The sequence below is a fragment of the Telmatherina bonti genome (assembly GCF_933228915.1).
Source record: "Telmatherina bonti genome assembly, chromosome: 3".
Classification (NCBI taxonomy): Eukaryota; Metazoa; Chordata; class Actinopteri; order Atheriniformes; family Telmatherinidae; genus Telmatherina; species Telmatherina bonti.
The window spans coordinates 5429328-5457191 of record NC_136621.1 but is presented as its reverse complement, the minus strand read 5'-3'; the positions used below and the strand labels follow the sequence as shown (position 1 = coordinate 5457191).

Here is a 27864-nt window from a genome sequence, read left to right as displayed (position 1 = left end):
TCACATCTCGTTGGGGCCCTTCATGCCAGAGTCCTTCGCAGAGACCGGCGATGCCACCATGGGCAGGACACACTGTGATGGCTCGCAGTAACCATTCAGACCGGGTGGACCTGGGGGCCCTGGGATCCCGTTGATACCTGGAACACCGCGAGGTCCCCTTTCTCCATCACGGCCGTGAGTGCCATAAGCCGACCGACCTGGATCACCTGCAGGAACAAGACCACAAGTCAGTCATCCAGTCCGTCCCAGTGGACGTTGTTCACTCTTCCATGAACCCCTTCTCTCCAGACCCATCCAGAACAGGATGCAGCATGAGATCCATGCAGGATACATGGAGGTCCTGCTAGTTTCTATGGAGATGAAGGTCCTGCTGGTTTCCATGGAGATGAAGGCTCTGCTGGTTTCCATAGAGATGAAGGTCCAGCTAGTTCCCGTGGAGATTAAGGTCCTGCTAGTTTCCATGGAGATAAAGGTCCTGCTGGTTTCCATGGAGATGAAGGTCCTGCTCGTTTCCATGGAGATGAAGGCTCTGCTGGTTTCCATAGAGATGAAGGTCCAGCTAGTTCCCATGGAGATTAAGGTCCAGCTACTCCATGGAGATAAAGATCCAGCTACTCTGCATGGAGATAAAGGTCCAGCTACTCTGCATGGAGATGAGGAGGTTTCATAGTGAAGTATTCTCTCTTCTTATCATAAACTATGTTGGTCTTCACGTCTTTATGGACCCTCCTGGTGTTTCTAAGGTGAATGTGGGGTCTAAACCTGAAACCTCCTGACTCGGAACATTAATCGAGGTATCCATCATCATCCTCATCATCATCACCATTCTGAAATATTTACCTGGTAACACCTTTATTAAACACCTGGAAACCTGCTCAGCTTGACTTTTTACCTCCTGCTGTGGAACAGTTCCTCATCAGACATGATTTTTCTGGTTCCTCTGTGAATTGAGCTGATTTCTTCTGGATGTAATGTGATTACTTTTAGGAGGCGGTAAGTTTTAGTGTTGTATTCCAGCTGACTTTGCTCAGAAACACACATCTTTATTCTGACTCATCTGTAGTACTCTCACACGTCTCAGCTCTCCATTGAGTCCAGACCTTGAGATCTTTGAGAGCTTGTCGGAGTGAAGATTTACTTTATTATTTAGTCGCTTCAGACTGGAAGCAGACAAACAGGCCTCAGAGCAATAAGAGGCAGGGAAAACAGTGCTCACCTGCAGCCACTTTTCATCATGCTCTGTGATTTCTGCTAAGATCAGAAATGTACCTGGTAGACCAGGGGCCCCTGGTTCTCCTTTGGGTCCTCTAGCTGTGGGTCCTCTGTCCCCTCTGTCACCCTGGTCACCTGCAGAAATACAGTAATTATCACCAACAACAAACATGATGAAAATAAACTGCATCCAACATGAAGGTCATTTCTAGACTAGTTAGAACCTACAGGAAGTAGTTCTGATGTCTCCGGATGTTCAGTTTAATCCGGTTTGCAAACAGCTTCTTTGTGACTCTCCAGTCTGGATGGTTTCAGTTTTCCCGCCATGAGCGGGAAAACTGTACCTGTGAGTACCATGAGAAAACCTGTACCTGTACCTGTAGTAATATTTATTTGGGTGGGAGGGGCCTAGACTATGTCAGACCAGGTTGTATGCACGTTTTCAACACCTGCTGAGGAAAACAACGTCAGATCCGTAGCCAGAAACGCACATTGAACAGCAGATTAAAGGCTTGGCCCTTAAATGTGGTTCACTGCGGCGTATCAGATCCGTCTGTAAATCTGTCCAGCATTTGCCTCGCTGCACGGACTCTCTGCTAAATTTTAGCTCATGTAACTTCTCATTATGCAGCTTCTACATGGAATTTGCTGCAGGAAAATGGAAACTGACTGAGCTGACCCCCTTTCAGTTCTCTTAAATCCAATCTGAGAGTTCCTGAGATGGAAACCACTGAATGCGATGGTTTTTCATACTCTCTGTCGAAATGCTTTTGTTTTTCTTGTTTTTTGTTGCCTATCTCAGTCAGGAATTTTCCTGCTTAAAAGAAGGTTAAAAGAAGCCCTTAGCAGTTTGGCCCCATCGTAGAGGCAGTACGGACATTTCCTTATTGACATCCAGCAACTCATGAACATGTTGCGTTGCATAAACAGTTGACAGATCGGTCTTCTGCCTTCATGGGGGCCCTGAAACCCCTTGAGGGCCACAATCCAGCAGGTTCTCCTTGTGTGTTGGACCAGGGAAACAACAAAGCCTGCTGGGTTGGGGCCCTCGAGCTCTGGAGTCTGAGAACCCAGCGAGCATTGCTGCTTCAAGTTCTGCATTGTAACCATTTAAACCATTCTGATTGGCTCTGCTCTTTCATTTCCTGCCAACATGATTGGCTGTCCCTGCTGTCGCTCGCGCCATGAGCTGACTAGCAGCTGCGTCATGTCGCCTGTGAGTAATGCTAGCAGAGGTTGTGTCTTCTGTGAGAATGTCTGGAGTGAAGAAAAGAATGGAGGACATCAGGACGTGTTTTACAGAGAGTCACGTAAAAGACTAAGAAACTATTTTCCTGCACATGTTGAGTCATTAATAATGTTGATTATAACAATGATCTCCAAAGGCCTGTTTCCACCAGCAGGTCCAGGTTGGTACTGGACAGGTTGGTTTAATAAACCCTGACTTCTGGTGCGTTTCCACAGCAACCATATCCTTACCTGGTAGGCAGATAGCAGCCGTTTATCGTTACTGTAACTTGTCTGGACTTTTGTTCTTGTGTACTTGCACAACTTAATCAGCTGAGTCCCAAGAACTGTTCAGATTTGACAAACACATCCAGACAAGCACGGTCCAAATGCCCAGATAAGCACTTCTCTGCCCGTTTCATCACCAGTGTGGACTTTAGGCAACCTACTATCCCAGAATGCCACGCGGCACTGAGAGAAGTTTTCACCTCTTTAATTTCATCGCTTCCTCCTCAGCTTCAAGGTGCAACATCAACAGATGCGAGCACTGCTCAATCCTTTTGGAAATCTTGTACCTTGTGTGCAGGTTTTTGTGAAAACATCCATTTTTCTGTCGCAGCAACTTTGACGTCGTTCCAAATGCAGAATGAGAGACTGAATCCTTCCATCCTCCCAGGTCTGGCCTTCCATGTCAGACCTGTCAAGTCTGCACTAGTGTACAAGTACCTTCTACGCTTACTTAGTGTTTAGAAACATCCCTGGTTCTAAATGAGTTTTTCCTTCCTGGATTTGGTTCAGGTTTTCCTTCCTGGTTCTGGTTCAGGTTTTCCTTCCTGGTTCTGGTTTTCCCTCCCGGTTCTGGTTCAGATGGAGGTTTTTGTCCGTTTATATCCTTTGCCAGGTTATTATTTTTGTGAACTGGTTTAAATGAACACAGTTAATATAAACTGGTCTGCTGTGGATCATGAGGTTGATTTGTTATAACTGGATTTTAAGTGGGTTATGGTCAACCGGACTGAACTGGACTGTGTCAGAAAAGAGCGACTTGAGATGATTTGTTGGAAACTGACGCTGTGTACATAAAGCTGAATTGAACTGGTGCTCCAGTTGAACGCCACGTTCTCCAGCTTGCTGTGTGAATCAGTTGGTTCAGCTTCTCATACTTCCACTCTAATCTGCTCTTAGGGGCACACACGTCTCACCTTTGAGTCCTTTGCGACCTATTGATCCAGAAGGACCCTTCATACCAGGAAGACCTCGCAATCCAGTGTGGCCAGGGAAACCATTCTCTCCAGCAGGACCCGGAGGTCCAGGTGGGCCAGGAGGACCAGGGAGGCCGGCGATGCCTGATTCAGGCCTGCTCAGGCTGGCTGCTAGCTGGGCCAGCTGCTCTGTGACATGGGATGAGGTGGGTTACGCGGAGTCAGACTCATCTCGGCTCATACGTGACTCATCCCTGAGGATGGACGTGACGGAACTTACCTTGCATTACTCTCATGCAGACCTGTTTGATGTGTGTATCTGTAGGTGATTTCCCCTGCAAAGACAAAGATTCTTGAGAGTTTATTGCCTTAGATATATTTATGTTGATGAAATCTGTGTGTCAGTAAACCTTCCTGTATTCTGTCATCATCTCATGCACACTCACACACACTGCTGTGATCACTGTGGTTACATGAGAAATGGGAGACAGCTGATACTGGTCTGAGGTCTGTCGAGGTGGGATCTGTCCTTCCTCCACAAAATATCCACAATGTGGCAATGACTCGACAAAGCAAGTATGACTCATGACAAAACCAACGTTTTAAATCATTCACTTAAAGCAACTTTGATCCTTAAGGGCCGCATTCCTGAAAGAGTTCAGAGTTTTCCTGCTACAACACACCTGACTCAAATCAATGAGTAACTTGAGAAGATTTAAACATTCAAGCTCTGCACAAGTCTGACAGATATCAGGATGTCTTGCAACAGGGAAATGCTTAATACTGGCAGGGCTGTCACCCCCGAGGACCGAAGTAGCCCACCCCTGACTGAAAGCATCGCCACATAACTTTCTGCTTTAAAATTCAGAATTGTTTTGATGCCACACGGACATTCCTGGAGCCATTGTTGTCCTGCTTTTTGTTGCTTTTTCCCAGCATGGAGCGTCACTTCACAGCAGCGTTTTGCTTTGTTGCTCCATTTCACATGCTAGCAACTGGATATCAACTGGCAATTTCACACACACACACACACACACACACAATGGCTGAAACCCAAGAGGACGAAGAGGAGGAAGAGATTAAATGAAAGAGAGAAAGACAGCACAAGAGATAAGAAGAGAATCAACATCAGAGAGACTTTTACTGGCTGAAGAGCTCTCAGAGAAGAGACGTGAAAAAGACAGCTTCTGGATTAGCCATCGCTGTGAGGCGACTCACTGAGAGACACCCTAGTTTTTCCTCCAATGGAACTGACTGCATGGTGTGCACATCAAAATAAAGTTCCTCTCAATTTGGCTCTCAGACAGGAATCAGTTCTTCTTGTTCGTTATAAAGAATCAGCTCATTCACGAACGAAACATCACTACTGTTCACACTGAACATGGTCATCTCACCGCTGGTCCCTGATCTCCTGGCAGGCCTGGCACCCCCATGTCACCCTGCATGCCTCGTGGTCCCGTTTGACCTGGTTTGCCCTCTTTGCCCGGCAGTCCTCGGCCGCCCTCAGGTCCTTTATTTCCTGTCTCTCCTGGTGGACCTGACTGCAATCAACAAAAACATGAAAGATAAACAGAAACGAGGATAAATCAGTGAAATGTAACGGCACAGATGGCACAGACCACCTCCACTGAACAGTAGTTATGGTGATATGTTCACAGATAAATGTCAACCAAACTACTGATCATGGAGCTGTAGGACATGAAAAGCAGATTTAATCCAGGCAAATACATGAATTCTTTCTGCATTTCAATGCACCAAAGCTCCTCTTACAGCATCCAAAGTTCCTGTTTGACATAGGTGACATTCTGTTCAGATGCACTTACCGATCCTTTCTCTCCTGGTTCTCCTTCATCACCCTGAAACAGAAGATGTGTAAGTCTGCAGGATGCTGTTGAAACATTCTGATTTATTCCTGAATCATTTAAAAGATCTGATTTTGTGTTTAAATCTCTCTCTCTAAAGGATGTGATACAATGGGGCTCACTGATTGGTTAAGAACTACTGTTGTCATGGCACCAGTTAGAAGCAGCCGTTACAGGTGTGCATCACTCACCACTTCCCCTCTTTCTCCTGGCGTTCCTTCAGCACCTGCAGGTCCCTAAAGAAGAGACAGAGAGCGGATATTTACAAACTGAACCAGGTCAACAGATCAAATCTTTCAGCTGTAATAAAATACCTGCTCTCCCTTTGGACCATCAAAACCAACTGAACCCTGAAAGAAAACAGAGAAGGATTATTTTGAAGACAGAAAAGAATTAAAGCTTCCTGCAGACATGATGTAAGAGTGATTCTAGTATGAATATCGCAGTAAATTTAGTTCCTAAACTTATCAGCTGCAGGGTTTTGGGAGCAGCAACATGTGTGCACTTTTTCTGAGCCAAATATTATTCTCTTAGTCCGAAGCTGTGACTAATTCCTGATTCCACCGTGGAAACCAGTATGGATGGTAGATGATGGATGGATGGATGGATATGTGACAGGTATGAGGTAAATGACCTTGTCTTCTCTGAGGAAGACAGAAGTTTATTCCTGCAGGATTTGTGATGAAGCATCAGCAAACACCCCGAACCCCCCAGCCTGCTGTTCCCCCCACATGACAACAGAACATGTCTGAGTGAGATCTGGGATCAGGATCAGTTTGTGTGGCTTACCCGGTCTCCCTTCTGGCCTCGATAACCAGCAGGACCAGGAAGTCCTGGAAGGCCTGGATCCCCTTTGCTTCCCTATTAAAACACACAGAGAATCAGCACACAGGACCGAGTGTGTGAAGGCCCCCCCCCCCCCCCCAAACCAACCCAACCTAACCATATCTCCACAAGTAAATAAAAACATTTCCAGCTTCACATCATCTGGACCCCCTCTACCCCCCACCTCCACCGCCCAGCCTCCATCAGATGGGTCAGGGCGTATGTGGGCATTCCTGGGGAACAGAGATTTCTTTCAGGGCTTCTTGGCTTCTTTTCCTGCCCCAAATCCCCCCTGAGCTGCGGAAAAGCCACCGTAACAAGAGGCCATTCATGCCTCCACTCTGCCGGATTAGAGACTGAACTGCAGGACAGAAGTTCATAAAGACCTTCGACAGTTTAATAAAAGCACAGATCACACGTCTGCTTCCCAGCAGTGAAAATAAGATCAAGATCTCGGCTTATATGGGTCGATTACTCCCGTGTGGAATAATAGGCTGTGGAAAGGAGGACAGATGGTTCTGATCCCAGCTCAGCTCGGACCTCGGCTCAGTTGACGCAGGAAAGCATCTCCTTCTTTGTGCCCGGCTACCACTATGCTGTCCTTTTCCTCAGCACCGTTGTTGTTTTAATCCTGTTGTTTTCCTCTCAGGTCGGGTCAGCTCTGCCTGCCAGCAGCAGCTTTTTAAACTCTCACATGAAAAACACTGGATTATGGGTCCGGTTTTTACGCTTCCTGACCCAAATCCACTTTGGCGTTTCACCACTTCAGCTTCTGCTTACTCCAGTAAGACAGCTGAGGTTGATATGTTGGTTGGATTTCAACCTTTCCAGTCCACTTCATGTCCACATGACTTACAGCAGGAGACAACGTGACAATGCTGACTCCTCATTGGTCGTGTAAATTTCCTCGTTCAGTCCCTCGTAAGTTTCCTCGGGGGGGGGGGTATGGTCCACTGGGGGAGATCCAGTGGAGGGATCTCCCCCAGTGGAGGGGGAGCTGCGGACAGGTTCTGGTCCTTGGGGTGCCCAGCCTTGGTATCAAGGTGTCGCAGGCCTGCGGTGGATTTTCCCTGGGGGGCTGGTCCCGCTCAGTCCTGGACTACATTCCACAAGAAGGAAAAAACTGCAGGACATTTTGGACGAAGATGACCACCCCCTCCATAACAGCCTGACGAGACAGAGAAGCAGCTGCAGGATGGGGAGGTTCAGGTCATCCTTTGTCTCCTCGGCCATTAGACGGAACAACGGTGACGTCCGACATCTCCTACCTTATAATGAGGAGCCATTATTTTTATGTTTCCTCAATTACTTTTTTTTTTTTTACTGTTTTTCTTTTTTTTTTTTTTCTTTAGTTATTTGAATTTCATTTCAAACAAACTTCAGTATTTTTATCCTGAAAAAATGCAGCAAAAAGCCATTTTAACGAGGCGTTTCGTGTGGAACTGGGGCTTCATTAGACCTGCAACCAGCTTCATGTTGTGCAGCTTCTCCTTCTGATACTTTTATCTCAGTAAATATAAATACATTCAGATTTTTAACAGAGTTTTTCTGTCAAACTGCCTACAGAGTCTCAACTCAAAGCACCTTCCCTTCACCTCAGACAGACACACCAGTTCCCGTTTACACCGAGTCTGGAGCCGCCAGGATCGATCCTCTGACCTTGTGACTTGTGGACAGCCGCTCTTCTACAGAGCCATCCCTCCAGCATGCCTGTTTTCATCAGACATCCAGCTACTAATTCAGGAAATGGTTCTGAGGTCTTACCCTGGCTCCTGGCGGTCCTGGAGGTCCATCAGGTCCTCTCTCTCCACGTTCACCCTAAAACAGGAAGTTTATGTTAAAAGCGTCTCATGATGCTGACTCAGCATCTTCCTGGTTCTGGTTCTGGTTTTGGTTCTGGTGGCAGTTTTTCTTCTCATTTTTAAGTAAAAACAGCCATCTGGATTTCAGACTCACAGGTCCTCCTCTGGGTCCGACGGGTCCCACCACTCCCTGATCGCCACGCTCGCCCTGAAAGCGGGGAGGACAACCGATGGGGTGATCAGCGTGTTCAACATGCTTTACACTGAACAACAGAAGGAACAACGGTGTGATACGACGGGTGTGTTTGTTTCCCTTACTTGTTTCCCTGGAGACCCCATTAGCCCTACAACTCCTGGATCTCCTGTGCCACCCTGGAAACATAGCCAGAAAAATGAACCATCATCTGGATGCATCTCTCGCCATGACATGAGACTGGGTGATCCTGTTGGACAAGATGTGATCATACCTTCACCCCCATGTGTCCTTTCTGGCCATATGATCCGGGCAAACCCTACACAATGAAAAATGTCCCAAAGATCAAACTGAGCCGCATGTCAAACTGTTGATGATGAATTGAGGGGTCAGAGGTCACTTACAGGAAGTCCTTGAGGACCAGCATCACCTGGAGCCCCACTTTTTCCTGGAAGGCCCTAAAAATAGCCATTTTTTAAGAACATGAGAATGACAGAAAGAGAACCAGTCTGGGTTTAATCCAAAGGGTTATAGTTATGGTCATGTATGAAAATCAGTTCAAATAAACTTGCTCCAATAAAACTGAAAAGAGGCTGAACACTGTTGGAACGACGTAACGTTCTCCTGGGCGACCTCCTCATGGAGTTTTCCCAGAATTCAACCCATTTGGCTAAAAATTCCCCCTGAGATGACGTGAAATTAATTACTGCCTTCCTGTCATGAACCCACCAGATTTACCACCAGACTTAGTGTTTGGGACAAATACTTAGAATATCCATCCATAACAAAAGTCCCCACCTGGACTTAACTAAGCCGACAGGTAAGAGCCTCCTATTGGACAATTCCTGCATGGAGGATGATGATGCAACAAGTTATTTAACCAACTGATGTAGCTTCTCATTTCATAAACAGCCATGTGGGAAGTTTCCTCCTGTTGTCGTAGAAACGATGTTCATCTGTGTCAGAAGTTTCAGATCATCTGCATGAAGCAGAGAAAACATCTGAGGAGATGCAGAAACTACTAAAACTGGGTTCAGAAGTGTCCAACACATCCTGGAACCTGGAAGGATGGTGGGGAAGCAAGGTGGTGAGAAAAGCATCCTGAATGATGGTGATCACTGGAACGTCTGCTGGAACCAGATGGAAGGAAAACAGCAGTAGAACTCAGGAGCAGGTTTCATCATGAAAGTAAGAACATTTCCACATGAACAATGTGGAGGAAGTCAAGGGACTGAACAGCTGTGGAGCCAGAAGAAAACCACTGATCAGCGAGGAGAACCGGAGAACCAGCAGGAAGACCGGATCTGGAGCTGGAAGAAGGTCATGTGGTCTGACGGGTCCAGACCGACACTGTTCCAGACTCCTCATGTGGTCTGACGGGTCCAGACCGACCCTGTTCCAGACTCCTCATGTGGTCTGATGGGTCCAGACCGACACTGTTCCAGACTCCTCATGTGGTCTGACGGGTCCAGACCGACCCTGTTCCAGACTCATCATGTGGTCTGATGGGTCCAGACCGACACTGTTCCAGACTCCTCATGTGGTCTGACGGGTCCAGACCGAACCCTGTTCCAGACTCCTCATGTGGTCTGACGGGTCCAGACCGAACCCTGTTCCAGACTCCTCATGTGGTCTGACGGGTCCAGACCGACCCTGTTCCAGACTCCTCATGTGGTCTGACGGGTCCAGACCGACACTGTTCCAGACTCCTCATGTGGTCTGACGGGTCCAGACCGAACCCTGTTCCAGACTCCTCATGTGGTCTGACGGGTCCAGACCGAACCCTGTTCCAGACTCCTCATGTGGTCTGACGGGTCCAGACCGACCCTGTTCCAGACTCCTCATGTGGTCTGACGGGTCCAGGCCGACCCTGTTCCAGACTCCTCATGTGGTCTGACGGGTCCAGGCCGACCCTGTTCCAGACTCCTCATGTGGTCTGACGGGTCCAGACCGACCCTGTTCCAGACTCCTCATGTGGTCTGACGGGTCCAGACCGACCCTGTTCCAGACTCCTCATGTGGTCTGACGGGTCCAGACCGACCCTGTTCCAGACTCCTCATGTGGTCTGACGGGTCCAGACCGAACCCTGTTCCAGACTCCTCATGTGGTCTGACGGGTCCAGACCGACCCTGTTCCAGACTCCTCATGTGGTCTGACGGGTCCAGACCGACCCTGTTCCAGACTCCTCATGTGGTCTGACGGGTCCAGACTGACCCTGTTCCAGACTCCTCACGTGGTCTGACGGGTCCAGACTGACCCTGTTCCAGACTCCTCATGTGGTCTGACGGGTCCAGACTGACCCTGTTCCAGACTCCTCACGTGGTCTGACGGGTCCAGACCGACCCTGTTCCAGACTCCTCATGTGGTCTGACGGGTCCAGACTGACCCTGTTCCAGACTCCTCACGTGGTCTGACGGGTCCAGGCCGACCCTGTTCCGGACTCCTCACGTGGTCTGACGGGTCCAGGCCGACCCTGTTCCGGACTCCTCACGTGGTCTGACGGGTCCAGACCGACCCTGTTCCAGACTCCTCACGTGGTCTGACGGGTCCAGACCGACCCTGTTCCAGACTCCTCACGTGGTCTGACGGGTCCAGACCGACCCTGCTCCAGACTCCTCACGTGGTCTGATGGGTCCAGACCGACCCTGTTCCAGACTCCTCATGTGGTCTGATGGGTCCAGACCGACCCTGTTCCAGAGTGATGGAGCATCAGGGTAAGAAGACAGGCAGATGGAGTCATGCAGACATCATGTCTAGTGTCTACTGTACAAGCCTGAGGGGGCCGTCTATGATCTGGTCTGGGTGCAGCTGCTCTGGTTCAGGTCTATGTTCAGGCCTTGGTCCAGGTCTAGATTCAGGTCCAGGTTCATGTGGGAATCCCTCATGAAGGTGGTCCAATGGTGTGTTCTTTCTTCAGATGGCTGTTGCTCCCTCCAGGCATGCAGCTGAATCTGTTTGATCACCAAACAGATTAAGGCTGATCCAAAATGCTGCAGCGAGGGTTCTGATGAGGACCAGCAGGAGAGATCATATTTCACCAGTTTTAGCCTCTCTACACTGGCTCCCTGTTAAATCCAGGATAAAGTTTAAAATTCTTCTCCTCACATATAAAGCTCTCCATGACCAAGCTCCATTGTACATAAAAGATCTTATAGTTCCATATATTCCAAATAGAGCACTTGGCTCTCAGACTGCAGGTTTACTGGTGGTTCCCAGAGTCTCAAAGAGTCCTATGGGAGGAAGGGCCTTTAGCTATCAGGCTCCTCTCTTATGGAACCAGCTCCCACCGTGGGTTCGGGAGGCAGACTCCCTCCACACCTTTAAGATGGAGCTGAAAACCTTCCTTTTCCATGATTCTTATAGTTAGGATATGAGCATCTCCTGAGTTGGAGTCTGCATGTACGGGACCCAACTGTCCAGGTTCTGCTCATTGCTCTTATAGTTATGGGTAGTCTAGCCATCCATTACTTATGTAGCAATGGGGATGTTACCTGATGCACTGAGAAGTACCTCGCTCTATTTCTCTAATATATTAATATATAAATATATGACAATATTGCCATCTCTAACTTATTTCTCCTTTATTCCGCAGGTCTTCCTGAATAAGTGCAGTTGTACATGTTGATCTGTCTTTCCTGTCCTCTCCACCCCAACCAGTCGAGGCAGATGGCTGCCCTCCCTGAGCCGGGTTCTGCTGGAGGTTTTCTTCCTGTTAAAGGGGAGTTTTTTCCTTCCCACTGTCGCCGCGTGCAGCTCAGGATGGAGGATTGGATCCAAGTCATGACTCGATGCAATCAGTTGGTTTCTATTATAGGATATGTATGAATTGGCTCAAAATGATGTGGATGTTGATTTGTGTCTGTAAAGTGCCCTGTGACAACATTTTTGTGAAGTGGCGCCTTACAAATAAAGTTGAATTGAAAAAAAAGTTTAGTTCCAGACGGGGTGCGGGTCAGACCAGATCAGAAGAGGTCCAGGATGTAGCGGATGGACGGGTTAAATCAGTGGTTCCCAAACTTTTTCTGCATGGCCCCCTTTTCATCTACGACAGTAATGGCAAGCCCCCCCCTCCCATCTCATGGACTACATAAACATACAAAGAAATGCTTCTTTAGTTTTAGTGGCTGTATTGTAGGTCACTATAATTAAAACCGTGTCAGTCTTATTATCCATTCTTTTGCGTAAATATAAATAATTTTAAACCAGGAATCTCTGCAAACGACTTCAGGTGAGAGGAGTTTTCTATGAGACGATGCTGCTTCAGTAAAACAACTTTGCTATGTATGATGGTTGGATAGTTTATTTCTCAAGTAACCTGCAGACTTTTCTTTGTGTTCAGGATGAAAAATCCCCAAGTGGTGCTGTAACTTGTTTGGCTTCATACTTCATTATATTAGATGATAATATATTTGTACATGCAAAAGACTGCATTGTTATTATTACCCACCATTGATTATTATTATTACTGGCCAAGCAGGGACAGATCTGCTCCATCATAGTTTGTTCTCTTTTTTATTATTTGAAGTCTCTCTTGTATATTTATCATCATTTTCTATGAATACTTTTACAAATTCATCCAGAGTAAAAACTCCCAAGTTTTATTTAGCCTTGCAGCGCCCCCCCTGTGATAACTCAGGGCCCCACCTGGGGGCCTGCCCCCCAGTTTGGGAACCACTGGGTTAAATACAGGTGTTGGTAATCTGAGAGCACCCTACATGCAGGATTAAGGACACTTTTCCTGCTTCAAAATGCAGGTTGGAAACATTAATGCTATATTTGTAGCACGGTTACCTTGGAGCCGGGGAGTCCAGGTATTCCCTCACGACCATCTGGACCAGGCAGACCCTGTCAGAAGGGGAGGAATGAAAAGCTGCTTTAGAGGTTTAAAAACAGGTTAAAACTAATGAGAGAGGGATATGTTGGAGAAAAAATATATATTCTTTCACATTTTAATTTTTTAACTTTAACAACATTTGGCCCAAATTGTAAAATTTGTGACCTAAAGGAAACACTACAAAATAAACCTTTATGCAAAGGCAGGAAGATGGACCGACAGAGAAAGAGAAGAAAAAAGCCTGAAGATAGGGTCTGCAAGTGATGCAGGGCTGGATCAGGAACTTATCAGCAATCAATAGGCAGAAAGTCGTGTTTAGTCAGTAACTAATTCCAGCTTTAATAAGGTAACATGGAGCTCACAGGCTCTCCTTTTGGTCCCGGCACTCCCCTGATTCCCACGGGTCCTTGGTCACCCTGACAAACACAAACAAGAAATTCTGCTGAACTCTGAGAGAGGAATTCTGAAAGTTTACACACAGTGGGAGTGTTGACAGGGAAACACGGAGGAAAAGTCCGAAACAAACCAACTAAAGGTACATGTGAAGTTTTTACTACATCGTGTCTTCTGCTCATGTTTACTGTGACTGCAGACCTTACCTGGACTCCCTTCGGTCCGATCTCACCTACGACTCCTCTCTGACCCGGATCCCCCTGAAAACATCACCGTTCATCAGTATTCTGTCTGAAACAACAAAAAGGACTGAAAATGATGAGAGGTTCACTTACTGGTGCTCCCTGGATTCCCTGAGGACCCACATCCCCGGGTTTTCCACGGGGTCCCTGAAAACAAGACAAATTCACTCGTTTTTTCTCACATTTCTTCTTTTGTCTCTCAGAACAGTTTTTTTCTTTTAGCTTAAATCAGAAAATCCTTCCAGGAAATCTGGTTTCTACTGAGAATAAACACGTTTTTCATCTTTATGGTGCATCATGTTTATGTTTAGGTGCTGAACTCGGTTAGGTTTAGGGAGTCAGAATCATGTGGGCTGAATCAATACAAAGCAGAACACCATCATCGTTGTCCTTCCTTCTCTCTCTGAAGCAGCTGGAGGAGGAACGACAGAAGTCCTGTCATCTGAAAAACGATGCTAATAATGGACCCGCCCACGTTTTTTATTTTCGGGTTGAAACCAAACGTTTTCCTGTTGCATGAAACCCACCCGGTCACCTTTTGAGCCCATTATTCCCGGAAGGCCTCTTAGTCCACCGGGGCCCTAAAATGACTCAGCAGAGAGAGAAGAGTTCATAAGTTTGCTTCCAGATATTTCTCCAGGTGTTATGTTTAGAGACAAGGGTGAAATATTTTACTGGAAGCCCCTGAGCTCCAACTTCTCCAGGTGGTCCCTGTTCGCCCTCCTCTCCCTGTTGGACAAATGGCAGATTGACCTTTCACGTGTAGGCATCAGTTTTTTGTTTCGGTTTGCACATGTTGAAGGTTTGGTCTTCAGCATCATCACGCACCTTGTGTCCTTGTCGTCCAGGCTCACCTGATTCCCCTTTCGCCCCTTTGTGGCCCTGCAGGAAAACGGTCAATCTAAAACATCAGCAGCAGAAAAATGGGAAAGCAAAAAGTCTTCAGGTGGAACTGAAGGTGAACTTACCTTCATGCCGGGGAGTCCAGCATGTCCACTCAGGCCTGACGGACAGGCGGTGGGGCACTGAAAGACACAGCAGCCTGTTTGAGGTCACTGAAAAGCCCCCTGACCAGGACTTTCCGCGACTCCAAACCAACACCGACAGATCGCATCAGTGATGTCAGCAGAGTTTCCCTGCAGGCGTTCAATCATCCGAAGCCGCCAGCTACGTCTTTACAGCTGTCTATCCTCTGCAGCAGAGCAGCATGTTCGCCCGGCTCTCTGTCCTACTAAAGTCAACCCGAAGCATCTGATTAAACACAGATCAACGTTTTATCTGGTGAAAAGGCGTCTCCTGAAGCAAACCTGTAGCTCAGCTTCAGTCTACAAGAAGAAAGAGATTCTGTGACTCAAAGTCTCGTTTGGCTCTGAGAAGTTCTCATGTGCTTCTCTCACCTGCTTCACATCCCACCTTAACCCACCTTTCAGACTGGACCTTTAGTTCTGGGACCGGAGTGACCCCGCTATGGTACTTTACAGCCAAATTCACTAGTTTTAACATGTTTTATTCGATTTTTTTTAAATGTTCATGCTTTTTTTTTCATCTTGTTTTTCTGTGCGATGACCTACAGGGTCCTGAAAGGTTATAAATAAATATACTGTGTGTATTTATAAATGGTGAAATGTCCCTCCTGAGCTTCTGTATGGGTAGGTGGGCCTGACAAGGTGTGTATATATTGGATGGACTCTCCCTCCGGCTTTGGATGAAGCACAGCGCAGGTAGACACACGCTTTGTAATGAACCACAGAGCTTGTTCTGATGAAATGTAAAAATCTGAGCCAGAAAGGAGGAGATGGACCAAAGCTTTGGGTCGGGGTCATTGTCTGCGCTCCCCGACGGCTCATGTCATGTAGGCTGAATGTGTCCCTGCTGCAACACACCTGACTTTATCTGGATCAGGCGTTGCAGAAGCAAGCTATGTTATGGACTTCACTCATTAACTCTTTGTTGTCAGAAAAAGTTAGATACACATGAGAACCAGTCAGTGTCTGTTTCAGTCTCTCATCATGGTCAGAGTTACTGCCGTCTGAGAGGATTCTTCAGGCTTCGCGCAGCATTTCAGCCACCAACCCGCCTGCTACGTGGAGAAATGAATTAAAGCCAGTTTGCTGTCAGGCTCCAACATGAAGACTAAACGGCTAAAATTTCATTCTTTAAATAAAGTGCTGCTAATTTTCATGTCTGGCTGATGAATCAGAGTGAACAGTCCTGCCTTCATCTGTATTGTGACACAGTTTCAGCCAGTAAAGCTCAGCACATAGCTGTGGTTTTACACCGAGAGACTCTGCTTCTCCTAAATGCTCCTTTGTACCATCGTCCTGCAGCCATTTAACCCAACGCGGCTGACGTCACATTCTCCCACATTTAACCCAACGCGGCTGACGTCACATTCTCCCACATTTAACCCAACGCGGCTGACGTCACATTCTCCCACATTTAACCCAACGCGGCTGACGTCACATTCTCCCACATTTAACCCAACGCGGCTGACGTCACATTCTCCCACATTTAACCCAACGCGGCTGACGTCACATTCCCCCACATTTAACCCAACGCGGCTGACGTCACATTCTCCCACATTTCACCCAACGCGGCTGACGTCACATTCTCCCACATTTAACCCAACGCGGCTGACGTCACATTCCCCCACATTTCACCCAACGCGGCTGACGTCACATTCTCCCACATTTAACCCAACGCGGCTGACGTCACATTCTCCCACATTTAACCTAACGCGGCTGACGTCACATTCTCCCACATTTAACCCAACGCGGCTGACGTCACATTCCCCCACATTTAACCCAACGCGGCTGACGTCACATTCTCCCACATTTAACCCAACGCGGCTGACGTCACATTCTCCCACATTTAACCCAACGCGGCTGACGTCACATTCTCCCACATTTAACCCAACGCGGCTGACGTCACATTCCCCCACATTTAACCCAACGCGGCTGACGTCACATTCTCCCACATTTCACCCAACGCGGCTGACGTCACATTCTCCCACATTTAACCCAACGCGGCTGACGTCACATTCCCCCACATTTCACCCAACGCGGCTGACGTCACATTCCCCCACATTTAACCCAACGCGGCTGACGTCACATTCTCCCACATTTAACCCAACGCGGCTGACGTCACATTCTCCCACATTTAACCCAACGCGGCTGACGTCACATTCCCCCACATTTCACCCAACGCGGCTGACGTCACATTCCCCCACATTTAACCCAACGCGGCTGACGTCACATTCTCCCACATTTAACCCAACGCGGCTGACGTCACATTCCCCCACATTTAACCCAACGCGGCTGACGTCACATTCTCCCACATTTCACCCAACGCGGCTGACGTCACATTCTCCCACATTTAACCCAACGCGGCTGACGTCACATTCCCCCACATTTAACCCAACGCGGCTGACGTCACATTCTCCCACATTTAACCCAACGCGGCTGACGTCACATTCCCCCACATTTAACCCAACGCGGCTGACGTCACATTCTCCCACATTTCACCCAACGCGGCTGACGTCACATTCTCCCACATTTAACCCAACGCGGCTGACGTCACATTCTCCCACATTTAACCTAACGCGGCTGACGTCACATTCTCCCACATTTAACCCAACGCGGCTGACGTCACATTCCCCCACATTTAACCCAACGCGGCTGACGTCACATTCTCCCACATTTAACCCAACGCGGCTGACGTCACATTCTCCCACATTTAACCCAACGCGGCTGACGTCACATTCCCCCACATTTAACCCAACGCGGCTGACGTCACATTCTCCCACATTTAACCCAACGCGGCTGACGTCACATTCCCCCACATTTAACCCAACGCGGCTGACGTCACATTCTCCCACATTTAACCCAACGCGGCTGACGTCACATTCTCCCACATTTAACCCAACGCGGCTGACGTCACATTCCCCCACATTTAACCCAACGCGGCTGACGTCACATTCTCCCACATTTAACCCAACGCGGCTGACATCACATTCCCCCACATTTAACCCAACGCAGCTGACGTCACATTCTCCCACATTTAACCCAACGCGACTGACGTCGTATTCTCCCACATTTAACCCAACGCGGCTGACGTCATATTCCCCCACATTTAACCCAACGCAGCTGACGTCACATTCCCCCACATTTAACCCAACGCGGCTGACGTCACATTCTCCCACATTTAACCCAACGCGGCTGACGTCACATTCTCCCACATTTAACCCAACGCGGCTGACGTCACATTCTCCCACATTTAACCCAACGCGGCTGACGTCACATTCTCCCACATTTAACCCAACGCGGCTGACGTCACATTCTCCCACATTTAACCCAACGCGGCTGACGTCACATTCCCCCACATTTAACCCAACGCAGCTGACGTCACATTCTCCCACATTTAACCCAACGCGGCTGACGTCACATTCTCCCACATTTAACCCAACGCGGCTGACGTCACATTCTCCCACATTTAACCCAACGCGGATGACGTCACATTCTCCCACATTTAACCCAACGCGGCTGACGTCACATTCTCCCACATTTAACCCAACGCGGCTGACGTCGTATTCTCCCACATTTAACCCAACGCAGCTGACGTCACATTCTCCCACATTTAACCCAACGCGGCTGACGTCACATTCTCCCACATTTAACCCAACGCGGCTGACGTCACATTCCCCCACATTTAACCCAATGCGGCTGACGTCACATTCTCCCACATTTAACCCAACGCGGCTGACGTCATATTCCCCCACATTTAACCCAACGCGGCTGACGTCACATTCTCCCACATTTAACCCAACGCGGCTGACGTCACATTCCCCCACATTTAACCCAACGCGGCTGACGTCACATTCTCCCACATTTAACCCAACGCGGCTGACGTCGTATTCTCCCACATTTAACCCAACGCGGCTGACGTCACATTCTCCCACATTTAACCCAACGCCACTGATGTCATATTCCCCCACATTTAACCCAACGCGGCTGACGTCGTATTCTCCCACATTTAACCCAACGCGGCTGACGTCGTATTCTCCCACATTTAACCCAACACGGCTGACGTCACATTCTCCCACATTTAACCCAACGCAGCTGACGTCACATTCCCCCACATTTAACCCAACGCGGCTGACGTCACATTCTCCCACATTTAACCCAACGCGGCTGACGTCACATTCCCCCACATTTAACCCAACGCGGCTGACGTCGTATTCTCCCACATTTAACCCAACGCGGCTGACGTCGTATTCTCCCACATTTAACCCAACGCGGCTGACGTCGTATTCCCCCACATTTAACCCAACGCGGCTGACGTCACATTCTCCCACATTTAACCCAACGCGGCTGACGTCACATTCTCCCACATTTAACCCAACGCGGCTGACGTCATATTCCCCCACATTTAACCCAACGCGGCTGACGTCACATTCTCCCACATTTAACCCAACGCGGCTGACGTCACATTCTCCCACATTTAACCCAACGCGGCTGACGTCATATTCCCCCACATTTAACCCAACGCGGCTGACGTCATATTCTCCCACGTTTAACCCAACGCGGCTGACGTCGTATTCTCCCACATTTAACCCAACGCGGCTGACGTCGTATTCCCCCACATTTAACCCAACGCGGCTGACGTCACATTCTCCCACATTTAACCCAACGCGGCTGACGTCGTATTCTCCCACATTTAACCCAACGCGGCTGACGTCGTATTCCCCCACATTTAACCCAACGCCACTGACGTCACATTCCCCCACATTTAACCCAACGCGGCTGACGTCGTATTCTCCCACATTTAACCCAGTTAAATGTGCAGACAGTTGGTTCTGAGAGTCTGCATGTCATGCTGTCCTCTCCCTGTTCTGCTGTATCTTTTCTTTTGCAAGTAAGTTTGTCCTGATTAATCTTTATTCTGGAAGAAGCAGAACATCTGTTGGAGCATGAGGAGCAGAACATCTGTTGGAGCTGCTTGTTGGATGCTGGAGGACGTGTCGGTAACAGACGGCTGCAGATGATTGTACTTACCAGCTCCTCGCCCTGATAAACGGCTGGAGGGCCCTGTATAAAATGGAAGAAATTTAATCAACATTCACTTCTTCACAGTGCAGAGAAGCAGGAGAGAAGCGGTCTGTCTGCTGGAGGACGCTCTCGTCATGGAGTGCCGCAGAAACACAACTGCAGAATGGAGATATAACGTGTTCGTTACCCGAGGACCAGCAGCACCAGGAGCACCAACTTGACCTCTCCTTCCTCTCGCCCCCTATGACAGATGGAGGGCATCAGCACATTCTTTAGAGAGAAACTTTTTTATTCTTACAAAAAAAAGTAGAACCAACTTATTTGACACTGAGTTTCTGATACTCACAGGTGGTCCCACTCTTCCCAGTTCACCTGGAAGCCCGTCTGTACCAGGAATACCCTGTCAGAAGACAAACCTGCAGTGACTCTCAGACCATCTCAGTAAAACTTTAGAAAAGTTTCTGAGATCTGGAGATAATTTCAGTATCAGCGTGACGTCAGGCAGGTGTTTGGACTCAGCTTCACGTTTAAATCGTACGCGTCGCAGATCTGCTCCGTCAACGTCTTGTTGCCATCGGCAACGCTATCTACAACTTTATCCACATTAAACATCCATCTGCTGACATTTATAGTCTGAACATAAAGTTCACGGTGAGGAGTCTGAAGAGCTCTATTTTCACCAAATAATCAGTTTAGGGCCAGAAAACTTGATTGACTCTGAAAGCCATGTCTGCTTTTTTTCTCTTAAACAGAATCTTAAAACTGCAGCAAGAGAAAATTTCAGTTCCATCACTGCAGAACATCTGGAAATAAGTCCAAGGAAACGGTGTCAACAGGAAGTACTCACATCCAGCCCGTCGGGTCCAACTCCCTGCAGGACAGAAGTCACAGCTCTGATCATGCAGCTCCTTCACATTCAAATCAGTAGCAAAATGTTTACGTCCAGTTTAACGTGAGATTATACTGGAAATGTGTCAGTAATAACTGGTTATTATCTGCACTTACAGGCTCTCCAGGAGGTCCCGGAGGTCCCGATTCCCCCTAAATCATGACAGAAAAATGTCTGACATCAGAATCCTGACAAGAACTTTTAAAGCAAAGCTCTGATTTCTGCAGAACGTTTCACACAGGAGGCAGCAGAACCTGCAGAACGTTTCACACAGGAGGCAGCAGAACCTGCAGAACGTTTCACACAGGAGGCAGCAGAACCTGCAGAACGTTTCACACAGGAGGCAGCAGAACCTGCAGAACGTTTCACACAGGAGGCAGCAGAACCTGCAGAACGTTTCACACAGGAGGCAGCAGAACCTACAGAACGTTTCACACAGGAGGCAGCAGAACCTGCAGAACGTTTCACACAGGAGGCAGCAGAACCTGCAGAACGTTTCACACAGGAGGCAGCAGAACCTACAGAACGTTTCACACAGGAGGCAGCAGAACCTGCAGAACGTTTCACACAGGAGGCAGCAGAACCTGCAGAATGTTTCACACAGGAGGCAGCAGAACCTGCAGAACGTTTCACACAGGAGGCAGCAGAACCTGCAGAATGTTTCACACAGGAGGCAGCAGCAGAACCTACAGAACGTTTCACACAGGAGGCAGCAGAACCTGCAGAACGTTTCACACAGGAGGCAGCAGAACCTGCAGAATGTTTCACACAGGAGGCAGCAGCAGAACCTACAGAACGTTTCACACAGGAGGCAGCAGAACCTGCAGAACGTTTCACACAGGAGGCAGCAGAACCTGCAGAACGTTTCACACAGGAGGCAGCAGAACCTGCAGAATGTTTCACACAGGAGGCAGCAGAACCTACAGAACGTTTCACACAGGAGGCAGCAGAACCTGCAGAACGTTTCACACAGGAGGCAGCAGAACCTGCAGAACGTTTCACACAGGAGGCAGCAGCAGAACCTGCAGAACGTTTCACACAGGAGGCAGCAGCAGAACCTGCAGAACGTTTCACACAGGAGGCAGCAGCAGAACCTGCAGAACGTTTCACACAGGAGGCAGCAGCAGAACCTGCAGAACGTTTCACACAGGAGGCAGCAGCAGAACCTGCAGAACGTTTCACACAGGAGGCAGCAGCAGAACCTGCAGAACGTTTCACACAGGAGGCAGCAGCAGAACCTGCAGAACGTTTCACACAGGAGGCAGCAGCAGAACCTGCAGAACGTTTCACACAGGAGGCAGCAGAACCTGCAGAATGTTTCACACAGGAGGCAGCAGAACCTGAAGAACAAACCAGGAGAACCCTCAGACAGGAGAACGTTCAGAGAGAAGAACTTTCCAGGACTTTCCAGGTTTAGATCAGACTTTAGATTTTCAAGGACTTTCCAGGTTTATATCAGACTTCAGGTTTTCCAGGACTTTCCAGGTCTGGACCAGATTTCAGGTTCTCCAGGACTTTTCAGGTTTGGACCAGAATTCAGGTTCTCCAGGACTTTCCAGGTTTCGATCAGATTTCAGGTTTTCCAGGACTTTCCAGGTTTGTATCAGACTACAGGTTATCCAGGACTTTCCATGTTTTGACCAGACATCAGGTTCTCCAGGACTTTCCAGGTTTGGACCAGACTTCAGGTTCTCCAGGACTTTCCAGGTTTTCTGGTATCTGGTTCCAGGTATATGGAGCAGAAGATCTAAATGTTTCGTTTGAACTCTCGGGGTGGAAAGCGAACCGGACCCAGCGGTCTCCTGCCTCATGAGGCGTCTGCAGACCAGTTCTGCATTCTGCACCAGAACCACCTGGTTCTGGTAACACTGCTGACCTTTCAGCTGAACCCTGAGATCGGCTACGCAGCAACCAGTCATTAAAGGTACCAAACGGTCTCTCAGCACAAGAGACGCATCTGATTTCCATCAGAATGACCGTTAACTTCACATAATGTACTGTAAGTCAGTGATATCGTGTTTAATGCTTGCATTACAGGTACATCTCAGAAAATAAGAACATTATGAAAAAGTTCAATATTTTTTGTCCCTCATGTCAGAATGTGAAACCCAGATATTACATAGATTCATTACACATAGAGTGAAACATTTCAAACATTTATATCTTGACATTTTGATGATTGTGGTTTATAGATAATGAAAACCCAAAATGCAGCGTCTCAGAAAATTAGAATATTACAAAAGATCAATGAAAAAAGGATATTTTAAACAGAAATGTCAGGCTTCTGATAAGTGTGTTCATTTCCATGCGCTCAGTACCTGGTTGGGCTCCTTTTGCATGAATTACTGCATCAACACGGCGTGGCAATGGAGGCCATCAGCGTGTGGCGCTGCTCAGGTGTAATGGAATCCCAGGTTGCTTTGATAGCAGCCTTCAGGTCATCTACATAGTTGGGTCTGGTCTCTCTCATCCTCCTGACAACACCCCACAGGTTCTCTACGGGGTTCAGATCAGGTGGGTCTGTTGGCCGATCCAGCACAGTAACAGCGTGGTCATTGGAGCAGCTTTTGGTACCTTTGGCAGTGTAGGCAGGAGTCCTGCTGGGAAATGAAATCTGCATCTCCATAAAGCTTGTCAGCAGAAGGAATATCTCTAAAATGTCCTGCTAGATGCTGTGTTGACTGTGACCTTCAGAAAACCCAGTGGAGCAACACCAGCAGATGACATGGCTCCCAAACCATCACTGACTGGAAACTTCACTCTGGACTTCCAGCAGCATGGATTCTGGGCCCCTCCACTCTTCCTCCAGACTCTGGGACCTTGGTTTCCAAATAAAATGCAGAATCTGCTTCCATCTGAGAACCAGTCCTTTTCCTCCTTAGCCCAGGTGAGACACTTCTGTCGGTGTCTCTGGTCCAGGAGTGGCTTGACACGAGGAATGGGACATCTGTAGACCATGTCTAGGATCCGTCTGTACGTAGTGGCTCTTGATGAGTCAGTCCACTCCTTGTGAAGCTCCCAAATTCTTGAATGGATGTTGCTTGACAATCCTCTCCAGGCTGCAGTTCTGCCTCTTGCTGGTGCAGCTTTTCCTTCCACTCAGCTTTCCATTAATATGCGTGGATCCAGCACTCTGAGAACAAGCAGCTTCTTTAGAAACGACCTTTTCTGGCTTTCCCTCCTTGTGGAGGGTCAATGATCGTCTTCTGGACATCTGTCAGGTCAGCAGTCGTCTCCATGATTATGTCGCCATCTGACCCAGACTGAGAGACCATTTAAAGGTTTAGGAGACCTTTGCAGGTATTTTCAGTTAATTAGTTGATTAGGGTGACACCATGACTTTCTAAGATTGAAGGTTTTTTTTTGTTTTTTTTTTTACAATATTCTAGTTTTCTGAGACATTTTGGGTTTTCATCATCTATAAGCCACAATTATCACAATTTCAAGTAATAAATGCTTGAAATGCTTTACTCTATGTGTGATGAATCTATAAAATATATAGCTTTCTGAAATTTGCGACAAAAAATATTTAACTTTTTCATAATATTCTAATTTTCTGAGATGTACATTCATGTCTTTACTGCTGCTTTTCTTATCTGTCTAATTCTGTTCGGGACTGCAGATGGAAAGGAGCATGATTTCAGATTAATCGCAGCTGAAGAAAATTATTTGACTGAATCTTCCGGTGAGACAATGAAGAACAGGGGCCCAACATGGAGCCTTGGTGAACTCTACATGTAGATGCTGAAGAACAACAGGGGCCAACATGGAGCCTGGTGGAACTCCACATGTAGATGCTGAACAACAAGGGCCCAACATGGAGCCTTGTGGAACTCCACGTGTAGATACTGAAGATCAGGGGCCCAAAATGGAAACGTTGTGGAACTCCACGTGTAGATACTGAACAATAGGGGCCCAACATGGTGCCTTGGGGAACTCCACATGTAAATGCAGAACAAGATGGTGCCCACCATGGAGCCTTGTGGAAATCCAAAGGAGATGCTGAACATCAGGGGTCCACCATGGAGCCTTGTGGAACTCCACATGTAGATACTGAACATCAGGGGTCCAACATGGAGCCTTGTGGAACTCCACATGTAGATACTAAATATCAGGGGCCCAACATGGAACCTTGTGGAACTCCACATGTAGATACTGAAGAACAAGGGCCCAACATGGAAACCTTGTGGAACTCCACATGTAGATACTGAACATCAGGAGCCCAACATGGAGCCTTGTGGAACTCCACATGTAGATGCTGAACAACAAGGGCCCAACATGGAAACCTTGTGGAACTCCACATGTAGATACTAAACAACAGGGAGCCCAACATGAAGCCTTGGGGAACTCCACATGTAGATATTGAAGAACAGGGGCCTAATACGGAGCCTTGTGGAACTTAACGTGTAGATGCTGATGAACAGGGGCCCAACATGGAGGCTTGGGGAACTCAACATGTCATTTGTTTGTTTGCAGATTTAAAGACTGAACTAAAGACTAACTTTGATGCAGCATGTTTGGTTCCTGCTCTAGTATGGTCTAAATGGTCCTGCTCTAGTTGAATCTAAAATGACACCCAGATTTTTGGATTGTTGGTTTTAATATTGCTCACTGAAGCTGAACACTCATCTTTCATCCCAAAGACAAAAATTCTGAATCATCCAGGGATTAGTTTGACCAAGGCACAAACGGAAACTTAAGGACCAGAGCTTCTGATTAACAAGTTGACCTGTTTCCCACAGACCCTCCTGGCTGAAAAAAAATGAGGGTTGCAGACTTTACCTTTGATCCTTTTGGACCCACTGGGCCTGAATCCCCAGGAGGTCCCACAGGTCCCTGTAAAGATGAAGCAAAGCCCAATAAATGTCAGTCATGCCACCAAAATATTTATATTTCAGGCTTTACATTGTCTTTTCCTTTGGTTCAAACGCTTTCCTATGAAACCTGAGTTTTACAGACGTGACAGACCCATTGTCACACACACAGGGATAACAATCTCCCTGACGCCATATTAACTGTAGTTTATGGATAGATTAATAGATTAAAGATAATTTTGAGCACTTTGACAAAGACTATTATTGTTTTGTGTGAAGAAGCTGGTTTGCATTTATGTGGCTTGTTATAAATAAACCTGATTAGTTTTACGAAGTGGTTGATGGAACACCGATGGTTGTGCATTCTGCAAGGCAATCACATGGAGGGTGGGATTTGTTTTTGCATTTTTAGTTCCTCCCCCCAGCCCCTTTCTCTACAAAGCAAGTCCAAAACTATCTCTGCCTGGTTAAAGGTGGAGAGTGGAGCATGTTAGGACTATTTTCTCCCTTCCACTCTGTTTCCTGCTGTTAACAGGACAGAAACGCTGCTGCTGTTTGAGTTTATTAACACTTGCTGTAACTTTTAGTGCAGTTGACAGGATTTTTTTTATCTCAGCCTGTCTGACAGCAATAACACTGCCACCATTCTGTGCTGCCTTCGCCAGCACACACCTTTTTCCTCTCAGCCAGATCCCCCTCGTCTACATCACTCGGACACAATAGGACCCCTGTTTCTGCCAGGAAGCTATTTGAAACTCTCCCTTAAACAGCCAGATTGATTTTTTCAAAGGAGTTTTTTCTTCCTCAACATTTCTGCCCAGCAGAGGCCAAGACAAACTGTTCACACAGCAGCTGATGTTAATCTCAGGTCCTCCAGCTCAGATCTTCCAGAGCTTCAACACATCCTCTCACTCAGAGCCTAAAGCATTTCATATGGATCAAAGGCGCTTCTGGGTTCAGACGCCTTTTCGTTGGTTTGTGGAGCAGAGAACTCAGCTGCAGCTGTACGAATGTGTCTGGTAGGCAAACTGTTTTACTCACATCTGCGCCTGGAAGACCTGGAGTTCCAGGGGCCCCATCTTTGCCGTTATCTCCATCAGGTCCCTGGAAGTAGAAGATCATCACCAGCAGGGCTTATTTTAGTGTTAGGTTTATACATGTTGGGAAAAACCAGCTGACTCACCAGTACTCCAACCACTGTGGAGTCTTCTCCTCGATCCCCCTGTTGACACATTTAGCACAGTTGGAATGACAGCAGTTGACATAGAAACAGTATTTAAGATATATCTGTCAGGTTTCATCACATAAAACAAGATTAATTCTTTATGCAGTCAGATGACGATACGGAAGATGCTTCAAACTTCTGGCTCAAACCAAGAAGCGAACAGACGCTCTGAAGCATCACTTCGTGTCGTCTCTCTGCTGACCAGGTACAGGAATCAAACGGCCGAGAACAAACAGTTTTCCACATGTATGCAGTCACAGGAAACAGAATGCAGACTCACGTCAATTCCATCCACTCCTGGCACACCACTCGCACCGGGAGGTCCTGGGGGGCCTCTGGGTCCAACCGGGCCCCTCTTTAAAACAAGCACAAAAATCAGTTTTCTTTTTTTTTTTTTCATCTCTGAACATCACGAACTGCCGCTGCTGGTGTGAGGGGTCGTTCACACAGAGCACCATTGTCTGCACGATGTGAAGATGAAGGTCATGAAAGCAAACCTGGTTTCTCATTACAATCCCATTACCTGCCCAAAAAGCAGCGTGTGTTCAGGGTCCTGCTGCTGTCTGGAGCCTACCATCGCCATAACGCAGCTTTTTACAGCCAGAAACAGTCCATTTTAAAGTTAATGTAAAAAATATTAATGCTGCCTGAAATTAATCTGTTTATGACACACAGACTTCCAGTGACTTTAAGGCAGGATCATTTAAAAAGCTGAAGAACTGTGGCAACATCCAGTTTTCACAGGAAATATAAAAACAGAAGCATTTAATTCAGATTATTTCTGAGCAGACAGGTTGAACAAGCGGAATGTAAAATTTAACACAAAAGAACATTTTAAAAAGCTATGAACCAAAGCTAAATGTAACCCTCAGAATTATTATGTGCTCTGTTATAACGCTGCAGAGGATATAAAACCCTTAAAGATCCATAAAGTTTTTCTGCATCCACAGCAGGAGAAGAGGAAATAAACATCCATGTCTCACCTGAGCCGAACAAATCAGCAAGCTCTGCAGCAAAAGCAGCAGCAAAGACTCCCGACAGGTCCTGGATGGTGACATGGTCTCCCACTGACCCTGGAATACGCTAAAATCCCTTTT

The 27864-nt window shown here is 47.5% G+C and overlaps 1 protein-coding gene across 1 annotated transcript; it reads right to left on the bottom strand.

The window, feature by feature from the left end:
* Nucleotides 1-27864, bottom strand: col9a1a (collagen, type IX, alpha 1a; the record flags this gene model as incomplete). The annotated part of the gene is made up of 32 exons (XM_079238250.1): nucleotides 27751-27864; nucleotides 27048-27122; nucleotides 26726-26764; nucleotides 26584-26646; nucleotides 25511-25564; nucleotides 20845-20880; nucleotides 20687-20710; nucleotides 20186-20239; nucleotides 20027-20080; nucleotides 19846-19878; nucleotides 14761-14817; nucleotides 14621-14674; nucleotides 14468-14521; nucleotides 14320-14373; nucleotides 13886-13939; nucleotides 13757-13810; nucleotides 13520-13573; nucleotides 13115-13168; nucleotides 8728-8781; nucleotides 8598-8642; nucleotides 8449-8502; nucleotides 8285-8338; nucleotides 8093-8146; nucleotides 6293-6364; nucleotides 5818-5853; nucleotides 5695-5739; nucleotides 5465-5497; nucleotides 5036-5182; nucleotides 3922-3976; nucleotides 3642-3830; nucleotides 1270-1347; nucleotides 1-206 (listed from the first exon to the last, which is right to left on the bottom strand). The coding sequence occupies exons 1-32, from the start codon at nucleotides 27823-27825 to the stop codon at nucleotides 1-3; spliced, it is 2064 nt and encodes a 687-aa protein (XP_079094376.1). The 5' UTR covers nucleotides 27826-27864.